The sequence below is a fragment of the Triticum urartu genome, unplaced genomic scaffold (assembly GCF_003073215.2).
Source record: "Triticum urartu cultivar G1812 unplaced genomic scaffold, Tu2.1 TuUngrouped_contig_6589, whole genome shotgun sequence".
Classification (NCBI taxonomy): Eukaryota; Viridiplantae; Streptophyta; class Magnoliopsida; order Poales; family Poaceae; genus Triticum; species Triticum urartu.
Genome location: NW_024117361.1, coordinates 1 through 12,995, shown reverse-complemented (window position 1 = coordinate 12,995; position 12,995 = coordinate 1). Strand labels below are relative to the sequence as shown.

Sequence of the window (12,995 nt, the reverse complement as noted above, 5' to 3'; positions counted from 1 at the left end):
GCGTCGAGCTGCCGCCCAACCCGGAGGACGCGCTCGAGGTGTTCGTCGACGGGCACGCCGTGCGGATCCCCAAGGGCTTCTCCGTGCTCCAGGCCTGCGAGGTCGCCGGCGTCGACATCCCGCGCTTCTGCTACCACAGCCGCCTCTCCATCGCCGGCAACTGCCGCATGTGCCTCGTCGAGGTCGAGAAGTCGCCCAAGCCCGTCGCCTCCTGCGCCATGCCCGCCCTCCCAGGTCAGCCGTCCCCCCATTTTGTTTCTTCTTTCAGCGTGTTATATTCGCATCGGCCTCTCAGATCCATTCAGCTCCTAGACAATCAGCGCCTTAGGGTCCTCACGCACATTTCGTTTAATCAGTAATGGTTGTAGAGGCTAGAAATATCGACCTAGTTAATTGTTGTTGGGGTACTGAATGATCGTCTAGTGTGTGTGATTTCTTGTGAGATTTGCGGGGGTTCCTGACCTTGGAGTGCCTTATTTGTTGGATTAGGGATGAAGATTAAGACGAACACACCAATTGCCAAGAAGGCAAGGGAGGGTGTCATGGAGTTCCTGTTGATGAACCATCCGCTGGATTGCCCAATCTGTGACCAGGGCGGGGAGTGCGACCTCCAGGATCAGTCCATGGCCTTTGGGGCTGACCGTGGTCGTTTCACCGACATGAAGCGGTCGGTTGTGGATAAGAATTTGGGCCCCTTGGTGAAGACGGTGATGACCCGTTGCATCCAGTGCACAAGGTGATGTTTTTGGTGCTTCTTGGTCAATGTTTATGAGTATTCACTTTAAATAAATTCATGCATATCCGGTTTCTCTATGTTTTCACGACTGTAGGTGATTCATTTTTTCTAGTGGTGTAAGGTTAAGAGCTTATTGTGAGAACTTGTTAACGTTAACAACTGTTGGAGCAGAGCATTCCTTCTAATTTATTCATGTGCTTCAGTATGAACAATTTACTGGTTCTTAGTTTGTGTTGCATTATTGTTGCAGTAACAAATTATCCTTTGGGAAAAATAGTTTAGCTACTTGTGCATAGTTTACCTTTACATTCTGCTAGTATGTAATTTTCAATTTTCTTTGATCTTACAGGTGCGTCAGGTTTGCATCTGAGGTTGCTGGTGTTCAGGACCTGGGTATGTTAGGCCGTGGCAGTGGTGAAGAAATCGGAACATATGTGGGGAAACTTATGACAAGTGAACTATCTGGAAACGTTATTGATATCTGCCCCGTTGGAGCTCTTACATCCAAGCCATTTGCATTTAAAGCTAGGAACTGGGAGATGAAGGGCACTGAGACTATTGATGTTACTGATGCAGTAGGGTCCAACATACGTGTTGACAGCAGAGGTCCTGAAGTTATGCGCATTGTTCCTCGTCTCAATGAGGTTTGCTTATTCTCTGCTTCTTTGTAACTTTGCCTGTTTTGTACGGCCATACTGCCTGATACTTCATGGTAATATTACTATATTAAGTTATTAACCATGTTGTGAACCCCCAGAAGCCATAACATATGCTAAGTCTGCCGTAAAAGGTTGCCTAGCGTATGAAGAAGGCTTGTAGGCACTAGGCACCACCCTCCTACCTTAAGTGCGACTGTCTGGCCCATGTAATCAGTAACTAGGTGCTAGGCAATACCTCCTGCCCTTCTAGTGCCTATGCTTTTGGGAACATTATAAATGTTACAATATGGTCATTACGGAAATTTCTGTCATGCTTTCTCAGAATGGCATCCATAACTCTTGTCGAAAGATTGTTCAATGTTGTTAAATGAACATCCAAATTACTGTGTGTGCTTAAATTATTAGGTTAACTGCTCCATATGCATTAAACTGTTATTTAACAGTTAAACCGTTGTATTATTACCAACTAAAAAGCACGGTTACGGGGACGGAAAGACGGGGATGCGCATACGGGGATACAGCATTTTTCAAAAACAGCCATTCGGGGATACGGCGAGTATATATAAAATAAAAAAAATATGCCATGTAATATACATTTAAGACAGAAAATTAATGAGAAAGAGATGAGAATAGAGAATAGTGCCCCATTTGGTGTCTCTTTTATCAAGTGCTTGATTGATCCTCATTCCCCCATGTCATGTCGTCATTGCAAGCTGCATCCATCTTGCAAAACACATCAAACACAAACAGTAAAGAAGGTTAGAAGATTAAAAGACAAGACATAATTGGAAGACAATACAAGCATGAGCAGCAGCAGCACCAGCATAAGCGGCAGCACAAGCAAGCAGCAAGCCAGCAAGCAACATCCAGCAGCACAAGCAAATCTGAAGAATAAAAGAGGTTGAGGAAAGAGGAGAGGGGAGAGGCTGCTGGGTTACATGCGAGGCTGCGGGTAGCGCCAGCGGTCGCCGGTCGAATCCAGGCGTCGCCGGCGGCGGCGGCTTCGATCTGGGAGGCTGGCGGCGCGTTCCAGTGTTACCTGGGAGGCTGGGAGGGAGCAGCTCGTCCTTGAGACGAGAGCGTGCGGGAGTTCCTGCAAATAGGTTAGGTATACTGGGTTGGGTCGAGGCTGTTTTGGGCCAGGCCGTGTCCCAAATGTATCCTGCACGTGTCCCGGCGTATCCCTGTGTTTTTTCTCTTTTTAAAAAAATAAAAAATCGGGGGATACTGCAAAGTTCGCGAATCCTGGCGTATCCTCGTATCCCGCCGTATCAGAACGGCAGTTCGGCACTTCCAGCCATGTCTGTGCCTTTTAGATTACCAATGCTGCCTCTCCCATACAGTGACATGTTACCTTGGTATATTTTGTAATATTAGTAGCTTGACAGTGCTCCCAGGATTTGTTCTTCTTGCAGAGTCATATTGTAACTGAATGCATTTGTCATAGCGTATCTTATTTGCTTCCACTGTTTTTGAGTCGAATGACTAGTCATGACTAGTCGACGAGTCGTAACTGAAAGTCGACTCAAATCATTGGCTGAGTCGAGCGACTCGATCGACTAGTCGCGACTAGTCCAGGTTTTGGAGTCGAACTTCTAAAAGCTGGCCCCGCCTGTCTATTTTTTTTGCTTGCCCAATCCCCCCGTGAAACCTAGATCGAGACTAGTTTTCCCCTGATCGAAACCTACCCTGCGACCCTCTCCCTTGCCCCTTGGCCGGCGGCGTCGCAAGCTGGTTGCTGCTGCTCCCCCTCCTCCCCTGGTTGCTGGCTTGCTGTTGCTCATCCCCTGTACCTATTGCTTAACTCATGTCAACTAGTCGACCATGAGTCTAGATTATTCACGACTAGTCAAGAGTCGCTACCCCAGAACGACTCGTCGACTCCAAAACATTGTTCCTGATTCTGGACCTAAAAGAGATGGTAGTAAATGTTGGTGTACTGTGAGAATATAATACAACATAATTTAAAGTGCTCTTTCATACTTTTGTTATGTAATTTGCTTAAGGAATGGCTAGTTGACTGAGCCTTCCATCCTTAGCCTGCTAATTTATTTGCTATGAACATGAAAACCCAATTGAGCATATTTTTATCATTGCAGGATATCAATGAAGAATGGATATCTGACAAAACACGGTTTTGTTATGATGGTTTGAAGAGGCAAAGACTAAATGACCCTATGATTCGTGGTCCTGATGGCAGGTTCAAGGCAGTGACATGGCGTGATGCTATTGCGGTTGTTGCTGAGGTTTTGAATCAAGTCAAGCCAGAAGAAATTACTGGAGTCGCTGGCAAACTTTCTGATGCAGAATCCATGATGGCGCTGAAAGATTTTATTAATAAAATGGGTTCGGATAAGGTGCTCTGTGAGGGGAATGGCCCGAATCCACCAGCAGATATTCGATCAAACTACCTAATGAATACTAGCATTGCTGGTCTTGAGAAAGCTGATGTCTTCCTTTTGGTTGGCACACAGGTAAAACTCTGGTTTTCTTGCTCATGATCATTTCTCAGTTGCTTTCCTTATCTAACAATATGCTTAGTTTGGTGTTCTGGTAGTGTATAATCCTCTGTTCTTGGATGTGCAACTGCTTGAAAGCATCTTTTAGAGCCATTGCGGCAATATCTTGCTAGAGTTTATAAAAACAACCCCGTAATAGAAATATTCCATGACACATCACAACATAACATGTTGAGCACAAAGTAACCTCTAATTATATACCATTGCTAGTGGTGTTTTTCTTTCCAATAGCTAGTAGTATACTAGTAATAATGCAGCTGATGTTTCTAAAGAATTGCGGTTACTTTCTTCAAGCGTAACGTAGCAATGAACCACCATTAAGTAGACGAATTTATTTATGAGTAATATCCAACTTGTGAGACCAAGGGAATTGAGATGTGCTGTTTGTCCTTCATATCTTTTGTCACCCCTTCTTTTCGGTCATCCAACTATTCTGAGTAACATTTTTTGTTTGCCTCCATAAAACAGCCAAGGGTGGAAGCTGCTATGGTGAACGCAAGGATTCAGAAGACTGTTAGAGCAACACAAGCAAAGGTGGGCTACATTGGTCCTCCAGCAGACTTCAACTATGACACTTGGCATCTTGGCACAGGGCCAGATACCCTTGTCGAGATCGCCGAGGGCCGACATCCTTTCTGTTCAATACTGAAGTCTGCAAAGAACCCAGTAATCATCGCTGGAGCTGGGTTATTTGAACGAGAAGACCAAGGTGCTGTGTTCTCAACAATTGAAACCGTAGCCAAGAAGTTCAATGTGACGAGACCAGACTGGAACGGGCTTAATGTCCTATTGCTCCATGCTGCACAGGCCGCAGCTCTTGATCTGGGCCTCGTCGCTAATCCTACCGAGAGCGTCAAATCTGCGAAGTTCCTTTACCTGATGGGAGCCGATGATGTGAACTTGGACAACCTTCCAGCGGATGCATTTGTTGTTTACCAGGGCCACCATGGTGACAAGGCCGTGTACAGGGCCAATGTTATTCTGCCATCTTCAGCATTTAGTGAGAAAGAAGGCACTTACGAGAACACTGAGGGTTGCACCCAGTGGACCATCCCAGCTGTGCCTACAGTTGGTGATGCTAGGGATGACTGGAAGATCGTCCGTGCTCTTTCCGAGGTTGCCGGGGCGCCACTGCCCTACGACAGCGTCGCAGCTGTGAGGAGCCGGATTAGTATGGTGGCTCCAAATCTTGTGCGCGTTGACGAGAGGGAGCCTTCGGTGATCTCTGCCGAGGTGAAGCCTCCGGTGAAGCAGCAAGTGAGCCCGGCTCCATTCAAAGCTGCCGTGGAGAACTTCTACATGACCGACGCGATCACACGGGCTTCCAAGATCATGGCTCAGTGCAGCGCAACCTTGTTGAAGAAGTGAGGTCCTACTCTATGTTACGCCCCCTTGAAGAAGTTAAATCATCGGCATACGAGATTTTAGTTGCTTTTTCCATTTCACTCACCAGTTGTTGCTTGGGAGTATAAATTTGGACTGCCTCTACCCTAGCTAGATCTGAGGAGCAGCGAAACTTGAAAGCAGTGCATTTTTCTGTAACGTGTGAGAAGCGGAGCATACTTAATAAGCTTGTTTTGCCCTTTTGAATTAGACGGCAGCCGCAAGCAAATAATTTTGTTGTATTTGGGTTTTCGCCTGCTCGTTTCACGGTTCCAGGGTGCAGGCGAATGTAGCTGTATGTGCAAATTAAGGTATACCCCATTTTATCATTCACTGGTGTGTTGAATGGCACATAGTTTTGGATCTCCCGTTCTCTTCCTTGGATCATTAGCTTGCATGTTTTGCCGTGGTGCTTGTTTGGCTGATTGGTTTTCATTGGTACGTGCTCCCTACTTGTCTCGGATATGGATGTATCTAGAACTAAAATACATCTAGATGCATCCATTTCTGCGACAAGTAATTCCGAACGGAGGGAGTAGCAGCTAACAAAAATTCTGATCTGCGTAATGATGATACATCTCGTCCATGGCAGCAGAAAGCCAAGGTGAAGCTCCTTGTGCTAATAATACTGCGAACGAATGCGACCAAACAAAACCGCGCCTTATCCTCCCAACCAAGGCTCATCGCGCCGCGCCCCAGCATCATGAGCAGCGTCACTGCCACCGGCATCTCGCCCCCGCCCCGTGCCCCCTGCTTCGCCAACACCACCGCCGGCGAGTGGTGCCGCGGTCCCTATTCCGGCGGCAGCCGCGCGGGCACACGACTGCCGGTGGCCCTGCCCCTGCCCGGTGGGCGTGCGGCGCCAGGAGGCGGGTGAGGTACGAGGAAGAGGAGGACGAGGAGGAGTACGGGCACAACGAGGAGATGGCGCGGCTGGAGACCTACAGCGAGGGGGCGCGCGACGTGGCCCTCCTCGTCACGGCCGCCGTCGACGGCGAGCTCGAGTCCGTGCTCGTCTTCAAGGTACTCCGATACCGATCGACCAGCGCACACTGATGCGCGTTGCTTCTTCTACACTGATGCGCGTTGCTGTTGTGCGTGGTGGCAGGGCTTCTCGTCGAGCCTGAGCGGGAGGACGGCGCCGGACCCGGCCATGAGCGTGCTCCCGGAGAGGGCCGTCATACAGTCCGTCGACGTGGTCAAGGGGCCGTTCGACCCCGACAACATCGAGTACCTCGAGAAGGATTTGTCATGGGAAGAATTCAAGAGCCGACTCCAATAGCCAAACATGTATCACCTCTGTTTTGAATCACAAGACGTTTTTGGATATGTCAATATGGACTACATGCGAACTAAAATGAGTGCACAGACACACAAATGCGTCTATATACATCTGATTCATAAGGAAGTTAGAACATCTTATATTTCGGATCGGATGGAGTAGAACAAACACACAAATTTGTCTCACTGGAGGATCATGGGGAGGCATCAACTGAACAAAGAATACATCATCTGTATTAATATCGATACGAATCATACAGGAGGCCAAAGGATGGCCAAAGAAGCAACGGTGTCTGTCCATGTCTCGGTGGTAGCCACAAAACAACACTCGGCAACAAAGCCCGTGTACAAAGCATATGCAAAACGAATGGAGCATCTCTACTACACACGTTCTATCTGTTCCAGCCGCGAACGCTCTATCGGATCAGATCAGATCATTTCCATGCAACCGAGTCGATCTCGTTCCTCGCGGACTTGTACAGCTCCAGCTTCTTCACGAGGGAATCCCTCTTCTCCATCAACGCGGGATCCTCGTCCAGCATCGCGCTCAGCTGTTTCTTCTGTGTTGTGGAAACAAGGACAAATGGAGGGAAAATGAGAATGATGCTTTAGTACAACGCCCAGGAGGTTGCTATAATACTTATGCAAATGCAAATCAACACAAGGTTACAAAATACACAAAATTAAAGTCTGGTGAAATTTTTCAATTTACCCACTGACTGGTGCGTGGGTAAACAGAAGTGGAAGATCAAATGCATCTCTGTATTTATGTGCGAAAATAGTAGATTCAGTAAGTAGTCAGCAAAAACATACCTCTTTGCTTCCTACATGCGCATAGAAACGGTTGAGCAAGTTTCTTTTTGCCTCCTTCACTTGGCAATGCACAACGGCTTTCGGAATTGTGTTCCTCAATGTATCGCAAACCATGTTGATGTAAGATGATACATTCGATCCTGAAATTAAGGGACGGCATCATTAATACTGCTATATTGTAAACTGCTGTCGACTCTGTTAAGGTGTATACATAGTGATTGACTCGGTTAACATGGATAGTTTATCTACACTAGAATCAAGATGCATAGGCGAGTTTGTCCTTCATCATGTGCAATTATTCCAAGCGCTTAGGTTTCACAGCACAAACTACATGATCCTAAACAAAGGTTGACTACTACTTCCTCCATTTTGCTGTTCGTTCAAAAATATTTGTCAATTGAGAGAATAAAAAATATTTGTCCATTGAGAGAATCAAGAGTAGTTTAATGCAATACTTTCTATACTCAATTCTACGATGATGCTTTGAGGAAGTTAATATGCGATCTGAAGATAGATATAGCGAAACGCATGCTGTTTGGAAGGCAGAAATTTCACATGAAACCTAAAGCAATGCAAACAGGGCCTAAAGCTGGATGTACCACCAGCTACTGCTAATTGGTTGTCTGGATATAAAATTGATTCACATGAACTTGTTTGATCTGTCATTTGAGGACTTCATTGCCTTGGTGTGTTCATCCTAAAACAGTAGTCCCTTGAAAGGATTGAATAGTAACTTACCGATTCTTCTAAGATGGTTGTCCTGATATCTGTCGTTAGCCGGAGTGTTGTTGTTAGCTCCTTTGTCTGGTTCAGTAGGAAGTTTCCTGAAGAACTCTACGGTTAGGTAACTGGCCTCCATGTCAACTAGACGAATAACTGTCTTTCGGCCATCCTCACGGAATCTTTCTAGGCTTTCATTTGCTGCTGCAGCTATATCTGATTGAAGCGTTGGGAAACGCTTTAATTCCTGGCACAGTCAAGGTAGCCATGATATATAAGAAATGAGAAACAGTCCAAGGCAGGAGTGACGTTTGGCAATCACTCATCCATAACCAAAGTTCACCAAAAAAAAATAACACTCACCTCTGTTGCTGCAATCGATCTCCGGACTAGCTCCTTCAATACCAAATGGACCTGCAAATTATGAGACCATCAGCAAGTGCATGTAGCTAACAAAATTATGCTCCCCAAAAAGCATTGCTATCAGATATCCTCCTTTATTTTTCAAAAATGAGAAATGTGAAAATTCCTCTCTCGCTCTAGTCTCATTGCTTCCACATTTGAACATGCAACAAACTTACTAAACCATTCCTACTTCGACAAGATAATGGTTCACTGCTATGTAACTTCACATACCACATCCATAAATTGCTCTTTGAATTAATCGAGATAATCACATGAAATGACATCTCTGTGTATGTACTTGAGATGTCCCTATTATACTACTTCAGAAGTTTCTCATAGTCCAGCAATATCCTGAATTAACTTTATAATGAATAAATACCATAAGATAGAACCTAGACTCTACATGAGAAAAGTAGTTAAGTTGGTATGTTTACATATCAGTTACTGAAACATGACCCAGTTGCTTAAACATTAAGGGGAGCCATGGATAAAAAAGTTATACCGCATCAACTGAAGCTTCAGCTGGGCCCCTAAAGTAGCTGAGTGAACTATCTATAAGCCTTCTATAACCTTGCTCAGGGGCAATCAAATGGGGCTGGTAACCGTCAGCCTCAGAAATGACTTTCCGAACATTTTGCAGCGAAAGATGTTTATCGAAAGGAAGCTTTTTCAGTGCTGCAGGTAACTGGTGGTCAAAGACACCATAAATGCGATCTCCACCTGGTCGACTGGTAACAATGATAAAGAAAGGTAAATTATTAGAAGCATTCTTCCAAACAAAAAGGGAAAGCATGCTTGCAGTTTCTTCACCATATATCTAGGAAGCATGTACAAAATGTAAGGCATCATTATCAAAGGAAAAAGTCACATGTACAAAATGGCTAGTTGAACATCTTACCCGCCATCTAAGTGCTCTTTAAAAACACGGTCAAATGCGCGACACATGTCCAATATCGTATACAATTGTGCCTGTCGATTATGTTAAATGTATGAGAGAAATGCTATATAAAAGTTGTTCTGGAATCTAGAATGTGCTTGCCATTAACATCACTGTAAATGAACATTCCAAGCTGTGGCGCAAATTACTTTTCAGCTTTTATGTTACTACTATGGTAATTCTTACCCCAGCGTCACCTCCAATTGGCCTACCAAGTCGATCCAACTCAGCTTCAATTTCATCAACTGTCTTGTTGATCATTGATATAATACTTGGAATTTTGGCTTTGATCACAGCCTCTAAATGCTGGATAAATAAATGGGACATACATCAGCAAACAGTTTATGCAAAATTGAAATTTTGGCAAAGTTAACAGAGAGAGCAAATGACCTAACCTGTGACAGAAGCTTAGCGAGATACTCGGCACCCATTTTATGTGCCAAGTGACCATAATCAGGACTACTTTGAAAGTACTCTTGTTCTTTGCGACGTGCTGCGAGCATGTCAACATTTTTGTTGATATCAGCCTGTGAACGGTTGACAATGCCCACCCAGGGGTGCTGCAAGCGATATGACCTCCCTTCGAGTACCTAGGGTCAATTAAGAAAGGAAGGTTTAAGTGATATGCTCTATGTTTTTAAAGCGTCCCTAAGGCGACGCCTAGGCGTCGAAGCGCTTCCCCTCCGCTTTGGAAAATCGACCGCTTTGGGCGCCTAGGCGTCCAAAGCGCCCGCCTAGGCGTCGCCTAGGCGCCAAAGCGCCCCCCCTCCCTAAGGGGGTAAGGCGTCGCCTTAAAAACATAGGATATGCTCATCGAGGATGAGTTCATAGCAATTGCAAGACCACATACATCAATAGCATTGGTACCCTTGTCCATCAAATCAAGTTTTGTTACAACTCCAAAGGTCCTTTCACCTGAAAATGGAAAGGGATGTCAAAAGAAAGAAAAGAAACTTGCCAGATTACCATGGCATGATAACGACAAAAGGTATATTTATAATTCTTGTTTTATGCAAAGTAGATTTGAAATGCTGCAGGAACAAAACTCAAACTGCACCTGTAGGATCCACTTCCTTAGCAAGCTTGATAGCATCTGATGTTGCTATATCTTGGTTTGCTGGAGAGATAGCTAATATAATAGAGTTTGGCTGAAGTTTCCAGACAAAGAAAAGAGGTCAAGAAAGTTATAGATTTTAACCAACAAAATGGTCAATCGTCTTTGCCTCATGTAATGATGTAAATAAAAACAGGACTCGCGATACAAATATAGCAAGAGACCAACAATGAATACAAACTTAAGACTGGTTCTTAATTTATTATACCAATCCTAGAAGGGAGAAAAATATGCCGAGACAGCACCATTATAATACCATGTTTATTTGAGCTACATTTACTTCATGAATATTCCGTGCTATGCTATGCCAGTTCTAAGCATTACTCATGTTTTAGCCTAATCAGTATAGCAAACCACAGCTGCGATTATTTTACCTTGTCAACATAAGTCCGGACCATGTTTTCAATATCTTGCACAATAGACTCTGGCTGCCCCTCTGTAGTAGATAGTTGCAGTTAGGATAGTTATATAATAATGCAATAAAGAATTTTATCCTGACCAAAGAAGAAGCAGCTAAGTCAATAAGGGAAACATTACCTACAGCAACCTTTGTCAGTCCAGGAAGATCAATAAGTGTCAAGTTAACAACTGCACAAAAAAGGTTCCAAATTAAGCTAGTTCAGAAGGTATAAATAAAATAACAAAAACTAAGACATCTAATCAGCACATAGAAATCTTTAGGAGTATGTGCAATATAGTGCAGCAGCATGAACACATTTTGCTAAAAAAAGGCTATAAATTTGAGAAGTAGATACACATCAACAAATCTAAACAAATACCCAAGTCTTACCATGTGGAGAATATATACTCAAATGGATAGGAACATTTGATATTGCTTTCGATTTTCCAGTCATGCGATCAGTTTCATCAGCAATCTCTTTCCTAACAGCAGCTGCATTAAGGTTTTAACAAAAAAATAACTTAACATCACCACAATACAAACAAACAAAAGGGCAGATCAGTAATCACATATGCTTTGATGTCTTACACTAATAATAAAACAAATAAACATTGAGATTATCATGCTAAATAACAGTGAACATCCCAGAACTTAACAAGTACAACGGCCAGGAACAATGAACAGGTTCACACGCTTTCACAAACTAATGCAGTTAATTCTTCCACAAATGAAATTGCCCAATTTTCTATATTGAAGTTATTGTTCATGGTACTTAAAGAAAAGATAAAGCAATGTAATTCATTTGATTGAGCGCTACAAATAACTAAGTTTGCTGCATGAGGAAAACTAAAGTACTACATGCTCACCATGTACCATTGGGATTACCTGTTGTCATAATGCATGGGTCTTCAAAGTATTTAATATTTATACACTGCGCATAATTCTTAGATGTGTTATAGCACTATATATTTTCTTTCATTGTTGAGTATTCTACTGCAGCTTCAAAATGAAACTCTTACCACCAAATATATGCTTGGTCATTGGCAAATATTACACTGGTGAGAACATGTAATGCTAATGGCATTAGTTCCTATGGAATCAAGTATATGTTTGCAATTACTACAATAGTGAGAAGCATGTAATGTTAATGGCAAATATTACTTCTGAGATGTAGGCCACAATGTCATTTACTCCTTAGTTCACACCGTACAAAGATATTTGATCATGTGGTATGCTTCTATGATATTTTCCCCATTTATAGACACAACAGTTGAATATTTTGATATGAAAATTGTGAACATATATTTGATAGTAGGGCAGTGTTTATGCTAAGTGTATACTTATTTGCAGAAGATGGATCACATGATAGATGTAGTTCAGTGCACTAAGTATAATAAGGTGATGCAGAATGCTTTCTTATATGCATCTCTCATGGGTCGGTTACAATTTCAACAGTTGGATATTTTGATGCAAAAGTGGGGGAAAATAGTAGGGCGGTGTATGCTAACTGAATTATACTTATTTGTAGATGTATTGAAACAAGTATAGTTAGGGAATGTAGGATGCTTTCTTATATATGTTTCTCTCTCGGGTCGGTTATTGTTGCAATTGAGAACAGCTTTTGACAACAACAATTGGAACTGAAGAAACCAAGCAAGCTGCTGGGCTGGAAGCAAGCAAGCACAGCGGAGATAGGTCCCTTACCAAAGTCGGAGAAGCGCTTCCGCGGGGCGTGGAGGAACTCGGCGTACTCCTGGCCGCCCTCGGTCTTGTGCAGCTGCAGCACCAGAGGCCTCCTCGTCACGATCCCTAGTCAAGCCAACAATAACGCAAATCAGCGACTCAGGACCAACTATTTTTTTTTAAGAAATGGCGATCCAGCGCGGGATTACCAGATCCACGGGGCAGGAAGTCCCTCCCGACAATGCTCTCGAGCACCGACGACTTCCCGGAACTCTGGAGGCAGCAGAAAACGCAAGCAATGAGAGAGCGGCCCGGGGGGCAGATCTGGGCGCGGGGCCGGCGGAT

At 44.0% G+C, this 12,995-nt stretch overlaps 3 protein-coding genes across 3 annotated transcripts; 2 read left to right on the top strand and 1 right to left on the bottom strand.

Moving 5' to 3' along the window:
* On the top strand, window positions 1–5,630 carry LOC125530827 (NADH dehydrogenase [ubiquinone] iron-sulfur protein 1, mitochondrial; the record flags this gene model as incomplete). The annotated part of the gene is given in 5 exon segments (XM_048695238.1): window positions 1–234; window positions 490–736; window positions 1,086–1,380; window positions 3,495–3,869; window positions 4,383–5,630. Coding segments are annotated over 5 exon segments (2,051 nt in total), but the record flags the coding sequence as incomplete, so codon positions are not given.
* A 237-nt stretch (window positions 5,631–5,867) lies between these two features.
* Window positions 5,868–6,675, top strand: LOC125530829. Its single transcript, XM_048695240.1, has 2 exons — window positions 5,868–6,320; window positions 6,406–6,675. Exons 1-2 carry the CDS (start codon window positions 5,883–5,885, stop codon window positions 6,577–6,579), a joined length of 612 nt encoding a protein of 203 aa, XP_048551197.1. The 5' UTR covers window positions 5,868–5,882; the 3' UTR covers window positions 6,580–6,675.
* Window positions 6,676–6,790: 115 nt separating this feature from the next.
* LOC125530828 (phragmoplastin DRP1C) lies at window positions 6,791–12,923 on the bottom strand (the record flags this gene model as incomplete). Its single annotated transcript, XM_048695239.1, is given in 15 exon segments — window positions 6,791–7,138; window positions 7,392–7,531; window positions 8,130–8,358; window positions 8,475–8,525; window positions 9,019–9,244; window positions 9,415–9,485; window positions 9,640–9,759; window positions 9,849–10,043; window positions 10,304–10,368; window positions 10,511–10,601; window positions 10,942–11,003; window positions 11,105–11,155; window positions 11,358–11,459; window positions 12,672–12,776; window positions 12,860–12,923. Coding segments are annotated over 15 exon segments (1,698 nt in total), but the record flags the coding sequence as incomplete, so codon positions are not given.
* Between the last annotated feature and the right edge of the window lie 72 nt (window positions 12,924–12,995).

Bases quoted from the DNA above. Each gene is read 5' to 3' on its own strand.
- LOC125530829 (XM_048695240.1), top strand. From the start codon at position 5,883: ATGGCAGCAGAAAGCCAAGGTGAAGCTCCTTGTGCTAATAATACTGCG. The intron at 6,321-6,405 runs GTACTCCGATAC...GCGTGGTGGCAG, and splicing joins AGTCCGTGCTCGTCTTCAAG to GGCTTCTCGTCGAGCCTGAG.